The following is a 21,351-nucleotide window of genomic DNA, read 5'->3' on the forward strand; positions in this document are numbered from 1 at the left end:
TAAATGGAAGAATGATGTTTTACATCTGGGTGAAACCTCAAACTATTAAGCATTTGCACTTTAATGAATTGTTATGGATTTTGGATCGGTAATGAAGAAGTATGCAATTTATGTGATTAAGCAGCTAACTACTGCCTAACTGTTTTGCTTGTTTTTAGTACTGTGTTTTTTAAAGCTAATGATTATATATGTGTAATGTAATGTAACGTAACTATCATGGATTGAAAATAAATTAAATTTAAAAGAAAGGCTTTAATTACAGCCTCCGAACACTATTTTCTCAAATAGCTTTGTCCTGCCTGCTGTTGTAGGCAGGACACGCTCTCTCCGAACCCTTTTTATAAATCTTATAGCTCGCATTTGCGAGATTTTAAGCTATTGGCATCGTTAATAACAATCCCTTTTAATTATCGGTATTAAAAACACATGAATAAAAGGCATTTTTATTTACAATACCAATAGCTCAAACTCTCATAAATGCGAGACCTATTGCTTTGCAAATGCTTGTTATCCATGTAGATCAGCGAACAGCCTCGGTATGGCCTACCATAGAATCACTTTGGGGCTGAAGTGGGTTTGCAGTCTCTGTACATCGGGGCGAGGCAGTGGTGTGTGTCTGGTTGCTTAATTGAGTTAAATTGTTTACATCCCTAAACAAGCATTTACAATGCAATGGTTTCGCCTTTTGAAAAGTTTGAGCTATTGGCATTGTAAATGACAACATTTTTATTTATGTGTTGGTTTTGAAAATAAATAAATAAATGGCATTGTCATTTACAATGCCAATAGCTTAATCTGTCGCAAATGGGGCAGGGCCATGACGAAGTTGTTGCTTTTGAGTAACTACACCTATTTTCAAGAAAATGATATAATGTTACACTTAATTACATTAAATAGGGACCCGCCATTTAACGCTTTATTTTTAGCCCAAAATGATTCCAGCGCAGTACACAATTGTCAAAATAGCTGCTGACGCTCTCGTTGTTCTCATTGTTTTTACGCACTCTCGCTATAATGGTGTTGTGAACTGCAGCGTAATAATTATGTGATCTGGCGTAATTTTGGGTATTTCATACCAATTCCTGAAATGACAATGCTGTTGTTAAAATGTCGCCCGGGCCTAGTTGTTACCAATGGTCAAAATTAAGTCCAGCCTTCCCATTACTCGCTCTTTAGATGTGCCCGGAGATTTCACCAGTCGCCATCTTGTAAATGCTGGTTGACGTGGGGCAGGAGCGCAGAGTGCCGACCCATGTGTCAAGAGTCACAGTGGCCGCACACATGCAGCCTGAAAACGTCGCTGTCTGGAAAAATGGTTGTCATTGAAATGGGTATCCCGCTAACTACGACCTGGCTAGCGCCTAGAGGCATTCAGCTGAACAGGCGCTCGATAAGTAAGTTGCCAGAAGTGCTCCGTGGCGTGCACCCGCAAGCACAGTTTACGAGACTGTTGTTCCAAATGTTTTGTGGCAGGCCGGTTGTGCGGTTTGAGTTACACCCGCATTAGCGTCCCAGGGTTTCCAGGCTCCAGTGTCCGCAGGAGAGGCGGGTACTGGACCTCATAGTTACCTGTTGCTCTTGTCTAACTTTAAATTACTTAAGGGATTCCCCCTGCAAAATAAGAACTTTCTAAATAGTGCTCCAAACCGCTCTCCTGCCGCTTCTAAGCATTGTAAATAGCAGGTGTTCCGGTCACCCCATGTAACAGGCTCAGTTTGCCGACCTCAGAAGGATGAGAGGCAGAGAGGCGTACCTGGGAAGTGATCCTGTGTCTAGCATGCTATGTAGAAGTTTCTGCGGCGCGGGCATTAACCCATTGAGCACTCTGCATCTTTAAGAGCTTGAGGCCTGCACAGGACCAGGGCACACATCCCCTCAGGCCGCTTTGGAGGGCTGCGGGCTGGGTTACTTGGCAGCTGCGCAGACTTCGCTCAGCCGCTTGTCACTCTTTAATTAAAAGCCCACCCCTGCAAAGCACACGTTGGAAATGAAACCAACATGGCGAAACAAAAAAAATAAATAACATCCACCCACCGCCGGAATGACGACACAAAGGGGCGGGATGAGAAAAATTCGACGGAACGCCCACGAATCGCCTCGCACAATGACGGATGCCTCTCTCTTCCAATGGCTAGCCTCCATTTATGGAGCTAGCCAATGGAAGACAGAGGCGGGACAGCCACCACATACTATTCTCAAAAGATTTCGCCTGCGCGAAACGCCTCTTCGCAGCTGTTCGCCAGGCGAAACCTAAAAAGCTGTTGTCTTTAAAAAAAAAAAAAAAAAAAAAAAAGTGGATGGGCATGTTGTGGCGTTTTTACATCAGTGAGTGAGCTTTTTCTGGTCTGGCATGAACTGGGATGGAAGTGGTCTGATCAACACTTTTTAAAGTGAAAGCACTTTTGAGAGTGAATGCCGTGGAGATCACATCCTAAGCACTGCTTTCTCAGTGCAAAGAGCATACATGTTTTTGACCTAGAAGGGAGTCTCAGGAAAACCTTTGATGCAGACACTAGCAGTTAACTCCCCACCCTCACATATACCTCCTGCTTCCCCATTCAAACAGTAACATTTCGTGTGCTGGGGTGGGGTGGGGAGAACTGCATTGGCGAGATAAACAAGGAACCGGGCACCGGCAAACGTCCTGGCATCCACTGGTATGAAATCTGACCTGCTTGGAAAATTACGAAAATGTAATGCTGGCGGGTTGTCTCAGAAGTCTCGGTGTGCTCTCAACATAGAGAGGCCATGGCATCAATTAATGGAGCTGCGGCTGGTGGTTGCCAGGTCTCGCGCTGGTTCCAGGTTAATTTTTGAGGGATTCAACAGTACTGCTAGGGCCCATTTAATTGATGCCACAGGCCCCCTCTGTGTTGAGACACATGCTGAGGCATCTAAGACCACCTGCCGGCATTACGTTTGTAATTTTCCAAGCGGGTCTGATTTCATACCAGTGGATGCCAGGACGTTCTCCGGTGCCCGGTTCCTTGTTTATCTCGCCAATGCAGTTCTACGTCAAGTGACCCGCTGAGATCCCTGCATTCCGGCCCCAAAGATATTTTTACGTCCAGTTTCAGTGAGTGTCCATTTGAATTTCCATTTTTTAGGGACCCCATGTTCATCAACAGTTGTGAGGACTTGCTTGGCTGCTACAGTTAGTCTCTGCTGGCCGGCTGGCCATGTACTACTTACAGTGATTCCCTCTGTGATTAATCTGGTGGAATTATCTGTGAAAACCATTGTTCTACACACAGCCATATTGGTCAGCCCTGTTTGTAGTTCCCAATTATTGATGAACCCCCAGACTTGATTTATTCATCACTTTATCAGATATTGGGTGCTGTCGCCCTGATTTTGAGCTCACAGTCCTAGAGGTCAAAACGCCATAGACACCAGACTTCTAAAGACTCCAATAACAGTGAAATATTTGTATAGACAGGAGTCCTATGTCTTATTAGTAGTGATGCACGTGGATTTGTTATGTTTAGCACCCTGTACTGCACCTCTTTTCTCACTTACAACATGAGCACCAGATCTCCTCCTTTGAGAAGTAAACTGCTTATATGAAGCAATACATATGTTTAATTGTAAGAGATTCTCTTGCTATTAAACCGGTTTTACGTGGCTTGATACCAAATAAGTTGCTTTTGTTTGTGGTCTTCGTATTACAGAAGACATTTTCACTTTATTAAAAATATTGATATCCTAGTGAACCATTTGTAGGAATCAGGGTTTCTGTTGTAGTAACCCCCCTCACACTTTTTTACCAGACTACTGATTCAGTTTAAATTGATGTGCCCTGGGTCCCTGCCAATCATGTTCTCAGATCCTGTGTTCTTTCCCAAAACTGTACCTTGTACCCCCAATTGGCACATCTTGGGCCACATGTCAGTCCCTTGTAACTGGTACCATGGGTACCAAGGGCACTGTGGCCAGAGAAAGCCTCTAACGGCTGCTACACTTATTGTGCCACCCTTATAGGCCCTGTAACTTTACACACACACACTGCCATTGCAGGCTGCGTGTTTTGGTGCAGAACAATGTGAGGAGTTTGCATGGCTTACATCCCTGTGTGCCATGCCTACAACCCCTACCCTGGCATGGGCCAGCCACACATCTAACTGTATGCACTATACCAGTGGTGATGGTATAGGTGCATGAGCCCTGTACCCCTACAATGTCTAGACCAATTCTTAGACGTTGTAAGTACAGTAATGCGATTAAGAGTATATAATGCTGGGAGTTTGTCTTTGCGAACTTCACAGCATTTAATGGCTTTACTCAAAACTGGGAAGTTTGGTATCAAACTTCTCAGCACATTTAAACCACACTGATGCCATTGTGGGATTTAATGAGAAATGCACTCAGAGGGCATCTTAGAGATGTCCTCTGGAAAACGACCAGCCTCTGGTGGATTCCCTGATGGTACACACCAGCCTGCCACCACAAGACATGTTTCTGGACCCCTGCTGTGGGAGCCTTCACTCCCTGAACCCAGAAACAAAGCCTTTCGTAGTCTGAGGTAGTCACACCACCCCCAAGGCCAGAAAGAGCCAATTGTGGCAGGGGAGCTTCAAAAACCTTGCCACCTTTTTAATACGACCCCCAGCCTCTCCTGCTTTCAGGAGCCGATCACCTTCCTGTCTCCCCTCCTTTTCGGCGGGAAGAAGGGTGGGAAGAATTAGAGCAGCCCAGAAGGTGTGCCCACCTCTGCCAACCCCACCGCTCAGGTGGGGGAGGCGAGGTGAAGCCCACTCTTCAGAGCCCGCCTTCTTGCAGATGGCAGGCACTCTCCAATCAGGATTGGTGATTGTGCCCACTCCCCTACTTGTGGTGAGCACTACAAGGGTGTAGCCGCACTAAGATCAGTACCCCATTGACTACTGACCTCGAGCCCCTAAAACAGCCCCTAAATATAGTATTAAGGGGCAGCCCTGAACCAAGAAGGCAGATTTCCGCAATATACGAAGAAGGAAGAAAGAAGATATCCAGCAGAGGAGATTGCAAAGAAGAACTAACTTGGCCACAGCCCTACCAGCCTGTCTGCAGTAGCCAGAGATTCTGTGCCAAAAGTCGCCTTGTCCTGCATCCAGCGACCTCCAGATCCCTGGGAGGAATGACTGCCTTCAACAAAGACCGGATCTCCTGTGAACAGCAGCTGTGATCAAAAGAAACTCCCAAGACAGACTCTAAGCCTGCTGAGGACAAAGAAACACGACGCCTGGAACCACCTGTCGCCTACGGCCCGAGTTTGAGAGGTCCACCGGTCTCAGCAAGGTCCATCAGTGCTCCAGAGTCCGACTCCACCCTGGGTTGACCCCTCGCGGACTCCAGATGTTGCCTGCAGTCTCTGCACAGAGACACCTCCCATTTACTGCGAGTTGCCTGGTAAGGTGAAATCCGACCTCAAATGACACCCCTGCATCCAGCCGACTTGCTCTCTGGAGAAGAGAACCTGAGGTGCACCCACCTGTGTCCCCGAGCCCTCCAACTTACCTGCAACCAAAATCCAAAACCGGCAACTCCCATTGAAAACAGGCCATCCGGTGCCAAAACAGCACCCTGCACCCAGCCGCCGCTGCGGGTGCAACTTGTGTGCGAACTCGGATCCCCCTTACCCAGATCTTAATACCAGGAGCTTGGCTCCCAAAATGTTGTGGTCTGCTCGTGAGCAGCCACCCACCAGAGGCTCCCTATCCCCTGTTGGATAACATTGGGCCTCAGCACATGCCCGCCCTAGTGCCACTAAGGGTGTTTCAAGGGTACATCCTTGACCCTCGGAACTCCGGTCCTAACCCCAGAATACGAACTCCCTCAACAAAGTACTTGCCTATTAACCTATAACTTTATTTCTTTTCATAGGAAAACATTGACTGTTTTTCCTTGAAAAATGTTCTAACGGCACAAAAACTGATTTACTTACCTATTCTCTAGGAAATGTCCTAGTGTGATATTTAGGCATAACCTTGTACTTGCTCGCGAGCAGCCACCAACTGGAGCCCCCTATTCCCCATTGGATAACATTGGGCCTCAGCACTCTGCACCCGGCCACCGTTGTGTTGCTGAGGGTGTTCTGAGAGTGCATCCTCAACCCCGGTTCTAACCCTGGTTCTAACCCCAGAATACCAACTCCGACAAGCAACTACTTACCTGTAAACCGATCACTCCATTTCCTCCCATAGGACTGCATTGACTGCTTTTTTGTTTTAAATTGTAAGTGTGTAATGGCTTTGAATGGAACATTGAAAACTGCAAATGTATAAAAACGGATTTACCTTTTCTCTAGGGAATGTCCCAGTGTGATAAGTAGGCATATCCCACTGAGTGGATAAAATTAACTTTAAAAGTAATCTGAAAAGTAACGTACAAAGTAATCTGTTAATTAACTGAAGTAATTTCAAAACATTGACTTACCTGTAATTTAGTCAACTGCATTTGAACTTGCATTCAATTGTAAAACACTGCAAAAGATTTTTCAAAGCATTTATTTCATTTACCTGCACCAGGCTTGGCTTGGTTCTAGAAATAAAATAACTAAACAATATTTTTTACACAAAAAATTGGTCTGAGTTCAGACATCATTTGCTGCCGGAGTGTGTACAAAAAATGCTTAACACTACTCTCTGATAACGCCTTACTGCTCGCCCACACTACCACAAATAGAGAGTAAGGTGCTATCTACTTCTACCTCTGCCTACATTTGGGGTTCCACTGGACTATGTGCATACTATACCTCATTTTGGTATAATATATACAGAGCCAGCTTCCTACACCCTTGTCCTTTCAAAATACTGTATTTTACCCCATGATCTGTTACGTAATGGTGCCCCCTTGTCTACAAATGTAGTTCAGTACGCCTGGCTTTTTTTTTGTGAAAACCATATCTTAAACATAATGTTCCTTCAAAGATGAACTGTTTCACTGTTTTAAAGCGCGTGGGTAGGAATTTTGATACATGCAACCTTACAGACTACTTTTCAAAGGTGCTTATAGTATTGTGCCATTTTAATTTTGTACTTATTTGTAATTTTGTGACTTTGTCCGAAGGTTGTCTTGTAAATAAGCATATGCTCCGTATAGTATGCATAAAGTAGTTATGGTGGCTAATGGCAAACACTGGGTGTAGAAGATTTGAATCCTAGTTAGGCCCTCTTATAAGGGCTTGTATGGCTTGTATACATAATTTTATCAACTATAATTTCTTTTACAAATTTTTAGTTTTAAGACTGATCGTAATTGTTGTGTTGTGGAAATGTTGCTACTCAATTCAGCCGTGCTGAGTTGGTTATGGTGAAATGGCAATGATAAATTTTAAAAACTTTTTTGGTTAATTTGAAATGGTTCTTCCTGTCCGAGGGGCCATAGATTTGATCTATATGTTCTGAAAAGTTTTTTGTTTTTTTAAAGTTTTAACAAGACCTTTATTGACTGATCGCAAAGTTGACACAGCAGGGTGCCTACATCCCAGCGGGCCGGCACTGCGTCCCATATGAGTTCACAACGGAGGGGGGTGTGGTAGGAAACACAGCAAGCCGCCTACAACCAATCGGCCCGGCCGTGTTAGGAAGACATGCAATTTATTCAGTCAACTATTCAGGTCTCTAGCCAACGTAAATACCCCTAGAAACGTAAAAAAGCCAAAGTTCACCTGCCATTGGTCTGCCTCTGGGTTGACCATCCCCGCCCTGTTCCCCCGTGTATCCCCATCCCACTCCGTCGCCGCTCCCAAATCCCCCGATTGTGCAGCGCCAGACAGCATGCCATCTCCAATATCGCATGAGCTGCCCTCTGCTCGGTGTTCCACCCCCTCCAGTGCGACCGCCTCCCTCGGCAGCTGGTCTGGGTGCATGTCATCAATATCCGTATGTTTCAGGAGGTAAGTTTGCAGAGGGGCCCAAATGTCCAGTGGGCGCGATGTAGGTGGCATCAGTTCAACGTAAGTGTGTAGCTGGTCTTGAAAGTGTATAAAGTTGTTAAGCCACTCCTTAAATTTTGGAGCTCTGCCTCTTCCCCCAACGGCAGGCAATCCTTCTTTTTGCTAATAGTAGGGATAGAGAAGTGTATTTTCGGATCTTAACAGGCAGCTGCTCAGTGTACCCCAAGAGCACCACAAGGTGCTCTTGGGTACACAGGCACGTGCACCCCTGTCATCTCGTCCAATGCGCTAAGGGCCTCCCCCCAATATTTCCGGATTAGTGGGCAATACCAGGCCAGGTGTCCAAACACCGCTCCCTTGGCTCCACATCGGTCACAGCGGTCAGTATCGCAGAGACGGAGACGGAGACGGTGCAGGCGGGCAGGTGTATAATAAAGTTGGTGTAAATATCTATAATGTATGTGTCGTAATCTGCTGTTAGCCGAGATTTCTCCAGTCTGCCGACAGCAGAAGGACCGCTGTTCTTCCATGAGGTAGTGTCCCATGTCCCCAGATGGTCCTGGCCAGGGCGGGGTCCCTCTTCCACTCCCTCTGTGTAGTGGAATATAGTCGCGATACTACATGCTCTGGAGCCTCCTGCTGTAGTAGGACGTGCAGGGGGGCCATGATGGGCAGTTCGAGTGGGAAGCAAGGCGCGAGGGCCTGAAAGTCCTGCCTGAGTCACACATAGAAGCGTTCTAGCGGGGTAGGGGAGGAGGTACCAATAAACTCGTCACTGGTGCAAAGAGTCCCTTGTGTATACAGTTGCCCCCAATTGAGCCTAGACAGCCTCCGTAACATCCGACAGCATCCTTCCTCCTGTGTAACAGGCATATCGTGCCTTCCCCGCAGAGGTGCCAAAGGTGAGTATAGTAAGGGGCTCTAGAGCTTCTGCGCCAGGTCCTGCCAAGCGCGGGTGGTGCAGGTGTCTAGGCACCCAGGGGGCGCTCAAATATGCCAAATAAGGAGTGGGAGCCATGTGTCCATCTTCCACTGCCAGATTAGGCATGTAGGGGGGGTGTATCCAGTAGGCCGCAAAGTGAGCCTGAGCACAGATAAAATCTAATTCAAAGTCTGGGATCTCCAGACCCCCGGCGTCAAAGGGGCGTGTAAGGACCTCCCAAGCCAGTCTGGGCTGCTTCCCGCCCCATGTCAACCTGATCAGCGGTGATTTAATACTATTAAAAAAGTGTCGGCTCGGAGCGTAGGGTATGTTGGTAAACAGGTAGAGAAGCTTAGGTAAGATCACCATTTTAATCAAAGACACTCTGGCAGCCATGGATAAGGGCATCGCTATCCATCTAGTTATTTTGTCCGTCAATTGATCCAGTACACAGCCATAATTGTCTCATCAGTTCTTCGCGGCAACGGGAAATGTGGATGCCCAAGTACATCACTGAGTGCGCACCAAGCCAGTGGATAGTCCGGCTCGAAATGCGGGGTGGAGTCAGTGAGGGTGAATATCTGGGATTTTCACCAATTCACCTTCCCGATAGCCTTCCAAACAGTATCCGTATACGGAGGATTGGGTTTAGGCTTATGTCGGGGTCTCTCCGATATTTCGTCAGATCGTCCGCATACAAAGATATTAAAATTTGACTCTCTGGGTAGATCAGGGCGTGCTCCCGGTGATGTGGTCTGATTGTGGCCGCCAGCGGTTCAATGGCAATAGCAAATAAAAGGGGTGGCAAAGGGCACCCCTGTCTAGTGCCTCTGGTGATCGCAAAGGGGGCCGATTGTACACCGTTAATAAGGATCCGTGCCTGCAGCCCTCAATACAGCAGGTTGATCCAGGCCAGAAAGGGGGGAGGAAACCCCATGCGCTGCAGCACGAAGGCAAGGTAGTCCCATTCCAGGGAATCTAACGCCTTAGTGGCGTCGAAGAATATTGCTGCAGCGTTTGTTTCCGGATCCTTGTCCTGCAGTAGTGCGAACAGTGTGCGCAGATTGTGGGAGATGCCTCCAGTAGGTACAAAGCCCGGTCATCAGGGGGCTAATACGGTTAGCAATTAATTTAGCTAGTATCTTCGCAACCACATTTATTAAGGAGAGGGGCCTGTACGAATCACAATATTTAGCATCTTTACCTGGCTTGGGTATAGAGATAATGTGCGCTTCTCGCATAGAGGGGGGGGGGAGAATTCCAGACTCCCTGGCCTCTTCAAATACGTGTCGCAAGATCGGGATGAGCAGATGATGAAAGGTTTTATAGAATTCCGCCGGCAGGCCATCCGGCCCGGCGCCTTTCCAGATGATAGCTGTATTAGCGCTGTTACTATCTCCTCATCTTTGTGATGTCGTAGAAGGAATTTCCGTTGGCCATCCCCCAACCAGCCGTGGTCCCCTTCCCTCCCTCCCACCCCACATTCCTGTGCCTCGAGAGACACCATAACTTCCTTCAAAACAGAAAGACTGAGGGAGAAAATCAAACAACCAAAACTGTTCCTCCCCGCCCAAATATTCTAACAAGAGGTAGGGTTCGCCTAATGGGTGGGTTCCAGAGGACAACCAAGGCCTCCTCGCAGGAGCGAGGGTGTTCGGGCAACATTATACAGTCAGTTCGTGCCTATTTGTATATTAAGTCTATGGCTTACTCGGTGACCAGGTGCAAGGATATAGGCGTTCTTCAGGACAGTCATTACTAGCTTGCAGGTCACAATATTGGGACCGAGAACTTACCAAGTCCGTCCCCTCCAGGGCTTTGTAGTCTCAGCGGTGCTGGTGGGGTGGGGGGGGGGGGGGAAGCGCTCAGCAGGAGTTCATACATACAACACGCTTAGTGTCTTTGTCTCAGGTCTTCCCCTCCGCGCCCATCGGTTATGCCAAAGAGGATGCATCCAGAAAAGGGCATATCGTAGCAGCAATTTCCTGTCCGCCATACAATGATTAGTTTAGGGCCGGTGTGGCATTTCTTCACTCTGTCGGAGACGCCGCCATGTTCTTCCGGGCGGTGGGGAGGAGAGGCGCGGCCCGGCGGCTGCTTTGGCAAGCTTTTTAGAAAGTCCTGTGCCTCTTGTGGGGTAGTAAAGAACATCTGTTTCCCCGAGTGTGTGATTTTGGGCCGTGCTGGAAAGAGCATAGCGTAGGACTTATTTTGCTGCTGCAATTTCTTCTTGACCGGGATAAACTTTCTCCTCTGTCCCTGCACTGCCATGGTAAAATCCGGGTAAAGAGAGATGCCCATACCCTCAAAACGGAGCTGCCCATGTTCTCTGGACAGACGGAGGGCAGTGTTGTGGTCCCGATAATTTAGCATCCTGGCTATGATTGGCCGGGGAGTAGCTCCCGGGACAGGTCGTGCAGAAAGGGAGCGGTGCGCCCGCTCCACCACCAAGACAGGCGAGAAGGCCTCCCTTCCAAACAGCGTTATAAGGAGACGCTCAACAAAGTCCTCCATCCGCCCAGTAGCTGTAGTCTCGGATACGCCAAGAATTCGGAGGTTTTGCGGCAAGAGCGGGATTCAAAATTCTCATTCTTAGCTGCTATGACCTTGAGGACCCTCTCCATATCAGATGTTCGAGACATGGTAGCAGTGGCGGTGTCCTCTAGATCCGAGATACGGCGCTCCGCCTCCATCAGCCGGTCTTCATGTTTGTCTACTCTATGCATGACTCCGTCCAGCCATGCATTCATGGAGTCCATCTTTGATTCGATGGAGGTCAGGCTGGACTGCATGACGAGCAGGAGTTCCTTTAAATCCGCAGTGCAGGTGGCCTCGGACTCCGGGTGGTCATCTTCCTGTTCTGCTTGTGAGCGGGTGGCCTTTCGTGTGTCAAAATTCAGCTTTGGTTGGCGCCCGTCCTGCTTCCACATCTCAGAGTGCTGGGATTCGCGATACTATGCCGAAGCAAGGGGGACGGGGTCCGTCCTTGATCGTCGCTTCCGCAATTCTCTGAGTGTATTGCGTGTAATGGTTCTTTATTTGTTGTTCAGTTCCAGCAGTGACCCGCCTTGAGAGATCTCCTCCTCTCCCAGGCCTGCGTCCAGCTAACACGCTCTCAACACCAGCGTCATTTTTAGCAGCCTGTAGCTCAATTAAGGTCTCATGAGGAGCTCCAGAAGGTGGGGGTGGGGGTCCCCTTACAGTTTCCAGCCCCTCAGTGGCGATAATGCATGTGCAGCCTCCCTGCGCAGCAGTGGGGAGAGACTCCCTCAAGCAGGCACCCCCAGCCCGAAATAGGCACCACACTTCTCTAACACCCTCTCAGGGGGCAGTCTCACGGTAAAACGGGGGGTCCACAGAGCCAGGTCCAGGCTTCCCGGCCCGTAATGCCTCAGTGGGGAATCTTTTTCATTTGTCCCTCAGCGATATCAGCCAGGCCCCCCGCAGGGCATTGCAAGTGTCAGGGCCCAAGCATTCCCCACATGGTTTCTTCAGCGCTGCTTTCTCCGCTCCTCCGGGGCTCTCCAGCGGCTCGTCGGTATTCTGCGGTTCACTCTATGCCGCAGGGGAGGAAGGGCGCCGCAGCAGTCTCCGCCGATCGCCGCCCCCGCTACTCCGCACCGGGCCCTTTTCACCCGCCAAGCACAGGCAGATTTCTCTCCGCTCCCTGCGCTCCGAGCCAGGCTGCCCAGGAGGTCCCCTGCTTCCATGAGACCGCGCTCAGTCAGCAGTGTGCGTCTTACTGGAGCTTTCCTTGCGGCGGCGTCCTCCCGTCCCGGCGATGTCCGGCTTCAGGACAAGGCTACGATCACGAGTCCGGGCGGTGGGCAGCAGCCACGCCCCCCCCCCACCCGACCGCCGCAGTCAACGCCTTCTCTGCTGCTCTTAGAGCCTGCCTCGTCCTGCTACAATCAGCAATCTGCCGTGGTCGCTGCCATTTTGTGGCTCCCAGCTCCGGGTTAAGGCATGGAAATCTCGGGCCACTGCTGCATCTATGCAGATATATCTGCTCCAGAACACTGCAGCACCGCCTCACGATCCTTCCCAGTACTCTATTGCCTGTTCCGGCAGATATCAGGCGGATGGTGGCCCGAACAGCAAGAGCCCTTACGTAAGTGCGGCCATCTTGCTTGCCCCCCTCTAGCGCCCCCCTATTCTGAAAAGTTATAATTTATTATGAGAAACCTATGTTAAAGGCGAAAAGATATGTGCGATAGGCTGGTGCAGCCACTGCTTCTGAAATGGGAGACCTGTTGGAATGGTATTTTCCATAATGCATAAATGTTTTGCCATTGCCATGGTTTGTAAACTGGTTGACCATGTTGGAATTTAAAAACATTGATGCTAGTTTAATTTTTACTTATTTTGCAAGCATATACCCGTCACGTTTAGACCGCAGCATTATTTTATTTTTTTGTACTTTGATTAAAGGAATACTTTTTGCATATGCTTGCTAGATTTTTCTGTTGTAGGAAAGTGCCCCTTTTTGACATGCTCACCCCCACATTTTGCATGGTACAAGATGTGATTTCTACAAAGTTCACTGGTTTCCTGCTACCCAGGTCCCCAGTGCCTCGTTCCAAAACTGAACTATTGTTCCCCCAATTGGCAAAACTTTTAGCACCCTCTGTAAGTCCCTAGTAAATTGTACCCTGGTACCTAGGGCCTGAGGTACAAAAGAGGGTCCCTAAGGGCTACAGCATGAATTGTGCCATTCTAAGGAGCCCCTCACCAAACATATGCAAGACTGCCATTGCAGGCTGTGTCTTGGTGCAGACAAAAGTGAATATACGACATGTCGCACATCACTGTGTGCCAAGTCTCCTGCCACTGAATGTCATATGTGTTAGTCTACCCTACAGCAAGCCTACCAACCCTAAGGCAGGTTGCTCAATATTTCATGTGAGGGCATACCTGAATGAGCAGATATGCCCCTGTTCTTGTCAGTCCTATTATTGTCAGTACAAGTGACCAGAGAAGCCATTTTAAAACATATGTTGAACACTGGTGTAAACAAGTTTCCCAGCTACATGATGGCTTCACTAAAAATAGTGATGTTTTGTATCAAACATCAAATATTGGCAAACCCACATGGATGCCAGTGTCTGATTTACCAATACATTCACCCAGAGGGCACCTTAGAGGTGCCCCCTGAAAACCTACCAGCCTCTGGTGCCGTTGCTGACTGCTTTCTGCCAGCCTGCCACCCGAGACACTGTTCTGACCTCCTAGGGTGAGAGGCTTTGCTCTCAGGAGACCCAGAACAAAGGCCTGTCTGAGAAGAAGGCGTAACACCCCCTCCCACATGATGACATGCTGATTAGCCTCTTTGGACCGATGAGCTTTAATGAAGCTGCTGCCTTTGGAATGCGAATCTGGCTCACCTCACAGGAGAGGAAGCCACCCTTCCTCACCCGCGTCTAGACAGGCAGGAAAATGAGCTAGTCAGGTAGGCGTGCCCCTTCCATGCTAGTACCACCCCTAGGGTGGGCTACTGTGAGGTGGACACAATTTTCAGAAGTAGCCATCTTTGTGATGGCATAATTAGGAATTCTGGGACGGAGTTATGCCTACTTCTCACAGGAAGTGGCCATATGGGAGCGTAGTGACCCCCAAGGGTCAGTAGCCCATTGCCAACTACCCTACACTCCCCTAAATTCTGTATTTAGGGGGGCCCTGGCACCAGAGAAGTAGATCCTGACGACTTAAGAGAGGGCACCGAAGAGCTGCAGAGAAAAGAAGCAGCAGCTGACCTAGTGCCAACCCTGCCAGCCTGTCTGCATCCTTCATTGTTAATTGCGCCAAAGTCATCTCGACCATCAGCTGTAACTCCAGAAACTTGGAAGGACTGCCTGCCTTCGAAAAAGACTCTAGGCCACCCATGAACACTAGACCTGTTCTGAAAAAACTACAAAAGACAAGACTCTGAGGCCTCCGGAACTGTCAAAACCCAACAGCGAAAGTCACCACTGCACCCGTCGCCTCCTGCCAGAGTTGAAGTTGGCCACCGGTGTCAACAAGGTCCCCCAGCCCTTCAGAGCTTGACTCCATCTTGGTTTCACTCCTTTTGGACTCCCCGACATCGCCTGCAGCCTCTGCACGTTGTCCCCCTCAACTGTGACTGCTCTGGTAAGGAAAAAAGCAGACACCTAAAGACACCTCTGCTCACATCGCCCCTTGGCCTTGGGGAGGAGGACCAAAGGTGTCCCTCCGTCCTCATGCATTGCAAGGCCTGAGCCCACTTGCTGGTTCATCCCGACTTGCTTTCTAGCCAGAGCCTGCAGCCTCTCTTTACTTAGGCTGATTCCCCATCGAATCCCCTGACTCCTGACACTGATTTGAACCCTGCACCGGGCCCCCCTCGTGCCGTTGGTGGTGTGCTGCTTGTGTTGCCTTGGACCTTGCCCACCACTCACTTGAACTCCTGGAGATTGTTCCTCTAAGTCGTTTGCAGAACTTGTTCTGCTTTCCATAGGATAACATTGCAGAACGAAGAAATTGTCCACTTTTTAAAGTGAAAAGAATTTACATTAAAAAAATTACTTACCTGAACGATTTTACTCAGATGGCAAATCATATATAAAGGTATTTGGTATTTTTAGGTCTCGTCTGAGTTAGCGCACGTGCGCTTCACTGCGAGGCTTCTAGTAAGGACCTTTAACTCTGAGCACCACGAACATGTCCTTTTTTTTTTTTTTTTGTTGCTCACACTATTGGCTTTTGCGTGCGTCTTTCTATGAAAGACAGCATGCAATTGGCTAAAGGTGGGTGCATGTCCCGCCTTCTCTCTCCCCTGGCCTAGGGAGCTCGGGAGCGAACAGCAGCGCGGCCGGGTGCCAGCTGCATACCTCGCATTCCTTGCAGTGCGTTTGCACCGCGCTTGTTGTGAATTGCAACAGTATGTGCCAGTGGTTTGTAACCTCCATTGTGATAACTCATTTACATGGGGTATGCTGCCCCCACAGGACAACATCCCAATAGAAAATGTTGTCTTTCGAGAACGACAGGAGCATGCAGTGGTACAAGGGTCCACAGCATGCTCCCTCCTGATGTCTTCCCTGCCTTGTTTTTTAAAACCACACCTTCAACTTAAAGAACCACAGGATGTCTTTAAAAAATGTTGACATGTAGAGAATGCAAACACATTCAGTCTGCTGTGCCTATCATATTGTGATCTGCTCTTTAATATTAATGAGGGGAGAGTTTTTGCAACCTGTGTTGCAGAAGTGGTGGGCTTCCTCAAAGCACATTTGTCTAATGCCTTATGCTCTCCTTAGCCCAGGGCTTTAGAGGGCAGGTTACCTCCTCTGAGTTCCAAGATGGAGATTGGTAACACGCGGGAGGAGTGTGTCTTTGTCAGAACTGAACGGAAGCAATAAAAGCGTGTATCTGACAGCAAGCAAAAAGGAGGTGGAGTAAAAAACTGGAGCTGGCGTCTGAGCCAGAGCAGCGCAGTGGAGAAAGCAGAGAGAGGCGAGGGGCACACCATTACCCTGCTCCCTTCCTTCTGCCTCGCCCCTCTATTATTTGGGGGTGACAGGTGGCAGGGCAACAAGGCAGGCCCTTGCACGACATGGCATCAGACATCAGGGCTTCAAGCTTGATGAGCTGCAGGTGGGCGTGTGGCCCCTAACAGAACAGCCTAGCACAGCATCTGCCAGATCTTTCTAAACTGTCCACCAAACCCAACTTTGCCCAGACCTCGGTGGAACCCGAATTGGGCCAACGGCCGGGCTCTTGCTGATTCAGTAATTTCAGACAGCACCGGCTCTATGGGTTGCCCGCGTCCACCTTGTGTCCCTTTGCCTCAGCATTGGGGAGGTTGGGTATCTGCTCCACACCTGCACCTCCTCTCACAACTTTCCTCCTTCCGCAAGCAAGTGGATAGTGCGCTTGATTGAGCTTGGTAAAGCAGTGGTTAGCAAATACAGCTTGGGTAATCGTACAGCACAATAGAAGGGAGAAAATCAAATTGAATGTTTTTTATTATGCTATATGTACTTCCTAAGGCTGCCCACCCCTCTCTTCCCCCCCCCCCCCCCCCAATCCTCTACAAACATATAGGAAAACATCTAGAATGAAGAAATTATTTAGAGACTGCCACAGAACCTAAAGCACCTGTGATGCGTCTTGCTGTTTTCAAAAGCCTACATATACCATTCTTTATTTTTTTTTACTGTTTAAAGCTGAATCTCTTTAAATGTATAATGCAATCTGAGCCAGTCCCAAGTTTTTCAATTTCATTTTCTTTTAACATAATGCCATTACCAGCTACTTCCATCAACCCACCACAGGGTAGCCCGCTTGGGGGCATTAGACTAGACTACCATGCTTCGAATACCCCCAGCCTTGTGCCACTTGCTCCATACACACTGCCCATATTACTCGTGCTCCTCACTCAGGCTCTCTAGATCTTCCCACTTTCTCACACTGCCTTGTTCATGTGCTACAAGCTGGGCCACTGGAATAATGCGAAAGAAAATGTGGCCTCAAAAATTTTCGCATGATTTTAGATTTGCTACATTTGCCACATAATCCATCATCTGCCGCATAAACTGGAGATTTTAATAAAATAAAAAAATGGTTCTAGGTCAAACTGTTAAAGTTACTAAAATGCAGCGACACATGTTGCCGCGCACTGGAAGACCCTTTTCAAAGCTGGGCTTGCCATCTTTCTGTTCCTTATTGCAATATTTGGGTTTCAAACTGGTACTGATGCGTTGTAACCAATGCCCTGACAGTGTTACCAAGTTTAACGAGCATTGGCATAGGCAATAGGTCTCGCTTTTGGGACCTTAAAAGTATTTAGTTATGCAGCACAATATCATTGGTGCAACAACTGTTGCATGGCTAAACATTTATAAGGTCCCAAAGGATCTCCTTCTTGAGTTTTGTCATTTATGAATCATTGTGTGTATTTGCAAATGTTTTGCGCTCCTCTGTGTTAAGCCAAAGGCTGCTCTATGACCCTACCCCGTAATAGAGCACTTTGGGTTTGCATAGCAAGCCCTTGTCCACTCATAAGGGAACCCCTGGACAATTTATATGATATGTCAACTTTTTGATATATCACATAAAGAGCCAGCTTCCTACTTGTGTGTGTTGCTCTAGATTGAGTGAGTAAATTAGTGCGTTTGTAGGTAAATAGTTGCATAAATGCAAGTTTGAGGAACATAGTGCATGTATGATGATTTACAGAGTGCCAAAATCACCAGTCACTGAAAAGACATGTTCATATATAAGCCAAAGCTATTCCCATTTCTTGTTTTTCGTTGTTTAAATTGCTAAACCGCTCTTGCATACAATCAGCACAATAATTAGGAAACTTGCAAGATATTCATCATCTTCTGTGCTTATGGTAAACACAACAATAATGCTTCAGATGTTAATTTTGTTATCTTTTGATTAGCCAGTTCTATATATTTTCTGCATTTTCCGATGGGACTTGTAGAAAAGACAATGTACATTGTTTTTTTTAACCGCATGCGCGCTAGCGGTTTTCCCGCTGTGCGCGGCGGTTTTTAAAAAGCCGCGTTACATGACGAGCTCAGCTCGTCATCAGCGTACGAGCGCTGTAGCTCATGACGAGCTGAGCTCGTCATGAGCGCGGAAGGGGTTAATTGTTCACTTGCTCTGTTATGGATTTGTAAACTGGCAGTGGTCTGCCAATGGTTTGTGCTGTTATACCAATGTTTACATATTTCTGTTAGTTTTACCTTTGTATGTTTCTCTTTCTTTATCCTGTCTCTCCACTTCCTTTTTACAATTTTATCAGAATAGAGCTTTCTGATTGAAAACTTTCTAAACCACAGTAGTAGCACTTCGCACCCGAAAGGCACATTGCAATGGACTACATGGGCAGGGTTATTAAATGCTATGTAATGATACATAGAGAGCAGGCAATTGACAAATATTTAGATGCTTTGGTCCTGGCAAGGTGTAGGAAAGCTCTAAATAATTAAGAAAGCAATACAATACTTTTTTGAAGTCATAAATGAACGGCCCTGTGCTAGAGTGCATTGAAAACAGTTGCCCCTATTTAATCGCTGTAGGTTTTCACATTACTTCCTTCCCCTCTGAAAAGTTGACTTTCAAACCTCCCTGCAGTGTCATGTGTAGAAGGGAGAAAATTAGACCAGCTTTTATCACTCCTATTTTTCTTGAAATTCACTCTGTTTAACTATGGTTTTGTGGTGCTTTATGGTTCACCACTTTTACCCATTATTTGTGTCATAAAATAGTGGTGCATGCTGTAGGTGCTGCTACTGTTGCGATATTACCCTTGCCGGGTAATGTGTGCCCTGTCAAGGCATTTGGCACTACCCTGCTGAAGTATTTGTATCCCCCTTGGGATAATTCTATACTACCTCTGTGACAAGGTTAGAGGCATGTTACACATAGCCCATTTAAAAGTTCTTTATGTATCCTGCCTGCCATTTTAACAGCTTAATTGTCTTCAGATACAAAACTTTGAACACTATTTTCTAACAATATTTCTTTCTTTCTTGCAGGTTTTCCTTCAGTGTAATATAAAAAAAATCTATCTTTAAAAAGTATATATTTATATACATATATATATAAAAGAGCAGAATGGCTGGAGAAACTCAGACGCTTAACTTTGGGCCAGAATGGTAAGTCTCATATTGCTGACCGCAACCCCACCATCTAGTCCTACTTAACCGTGACAGTGTAAATTTTTTTGTTGTTTGTGTGAGATTCAGAGCACACCAGAATGGCTCTCTGGATCTACTTTCTATCAAAACAGTGATGTGTTGGGAATAGATTTTTATATAGCATCAGCAGTTAACCTTTTGAGACCTCACAAAGGTTAGAGGCACTAAGTATATTCAAGTATAAATGGCAATAGTATGCTGTAGAAGAACCCTAACATTAAAGAAGTAATGTTGATTTTGAATCCGTGTTGAAAGGCAAGCAGTAGGTGCAGGGCAGTATCACTATCATTGTGTTCCTTCACATGTTTCCTGTTTTAATTTTTTTAATAAGTTGATAGAAAATGCATTAACCATACTTAATGTGCCCTTTATATTGTATTGCAACATTTATATTGCGCTTACTACCCATATGTGGGGTGCTAAAGTGCTTGCCTACATGAGTAGCATGCTATACCATGTAGTATGTGTTTGGTTGGAAGGATGTTTTTGCTGTAATCTTATTTTAAAAAGTGTTTCCATGTTGTGCACAATGAACACCCAGGTGCGTTTTAGCGTATTATGGGGCATAGTAGTATGTTAATTGATGAAGTGATAGTGACTGATGCGGTTTCATGGTTTTAAGTATGCTGGTAGCTTTGTACAGCTCTGCAGGGAGTTTTATATTTTTTCCATGATAGTCTGCTTTGCTGGTTATTGCACTGGGTTGTCCAATTTGATATTTTGTTTATATTTGTGGCCCTGAGCAGACCTGGTAGGAGGGAGACAGAAGTGGAAAGATCTATAGGGATGGGCATTTTTATTATTATCCCAGGTCAGTGTGTCTGTGTGAGATGTAAAGAAGCGGTCGGATTGTATAGCTATTTGGGACCTGCAGTGATTTTAATATATTATTGTACTGTCCAGTAATGTGTAACCAATCTCTTGAGGTATTCCATGCCTTTTCGTTTGGTGATGTTTGTATTTGGCTGAACAGTGATGGTGATGGACAGCCAGGAGTGTTGTGAAACCTCCCACTTGACCAACTACAGCTGGGATAGGGTTCTTTATGGGCCTCTCTTATCTGCAACTTGGAAGATAACCTCTCTTAATTAACGATAATAGAAAGATAGATGGGTTGATAGAAAAAGGAAAGAAGGCCTGTTAAATGGACGGATGAATCATTGGGTTTGAGTGGATGAAATGAAGGGATGGATGGATAGGTGAGTGGGTGATAGAATCAATCGATGGATGGGTGGCTGAAAGGATCAGTGGGTGGGTGGATTAGAATGGATGGATTAAAATAGATGTATGGGTGGCTAAAAGGATGAGTGGGTTGATGGATAAGTGGGTGGGTGGGTAAAAGAGGGTGGATAAAAGGATGGGTAGGTGAGTGGAAGAAAGGATGTGAGAGTAAATGGAAATCGGACCGGATGGATAGGTTGATGGATCAAGAGTGAAAGGATAGTAGAATAAAGTGAAATTTGAGATGGTAGATGTGTGAAATGATGGCTCAGTAAATGTTACCTATCTGAGCGGGAGGACAAATGGGTGGGTGAAAGAATGGCAGAGTAAAAGGAAATCCACGGATGGACCGATCGATCAGCGGGTGAAAGGATAGCAGAGTAAATGGAAATCTGAGCAGATGGAAGGCATAGTAAATGGAAATCTAGGCAAATGGATTGCTGAGTAAATGATTATATGCGAGGATGGATGAGTAAAGCGATTGTCAATGCAAATCCTAGAAGATGGAGGGGTGGATTGATCAGTGAGTGAAAGGATAGCAAACTAACTGAAATCTGAGAGGACAGATGGATGAATGGGTGGGTGAAAGGATGGCAGAGTAAAAGGGATGTTTGAGAGGAATGATGGCATTGTAAATAGAAATCTAATTGGATGGATTA

At 47.0% G+C, this 21,351-nt stretch overlaps 1 protein-coding gene across 1 annotated transcript in view; it reads left to right on the plus strand.

The window, feature by feature from the left end:
- Positions 1–21,351, plus strand: part of GIGYF2 (GRB10 interacting GYF protein 2) — a 1,757,193-nt gene that overhangs the window by 67,476 nt on the left and 1,668,366 nt on the right. Inside the window, exon 2 of the mRNA XM_078666006.1 lies at positions 19,310–19,429. Coding sequence (XP_078522132.1) covers positions 19,389–19,429 — 41 coding nt within the window. The 5' untranslated portion in view covers positions 19,310–19,388. The remainder of the gene's footprint in view (positions 1–19,309; positions 19,430–21,351) is intronic.

Source organism: Lissotriton helveticus, chromosome 11 (genome assembly GCF_964261635.1).
Source record: "Lissotriton helveticus chromosome 11, aLisHel1.1, whole genome shotgun sequence".
Classification (NCBI taxonomy): Eukaryota; Metazoa; Chordata; class Amphibia; order Caudata; family Salamandridae; genus Lissotriton; species Lissotriton helveticus.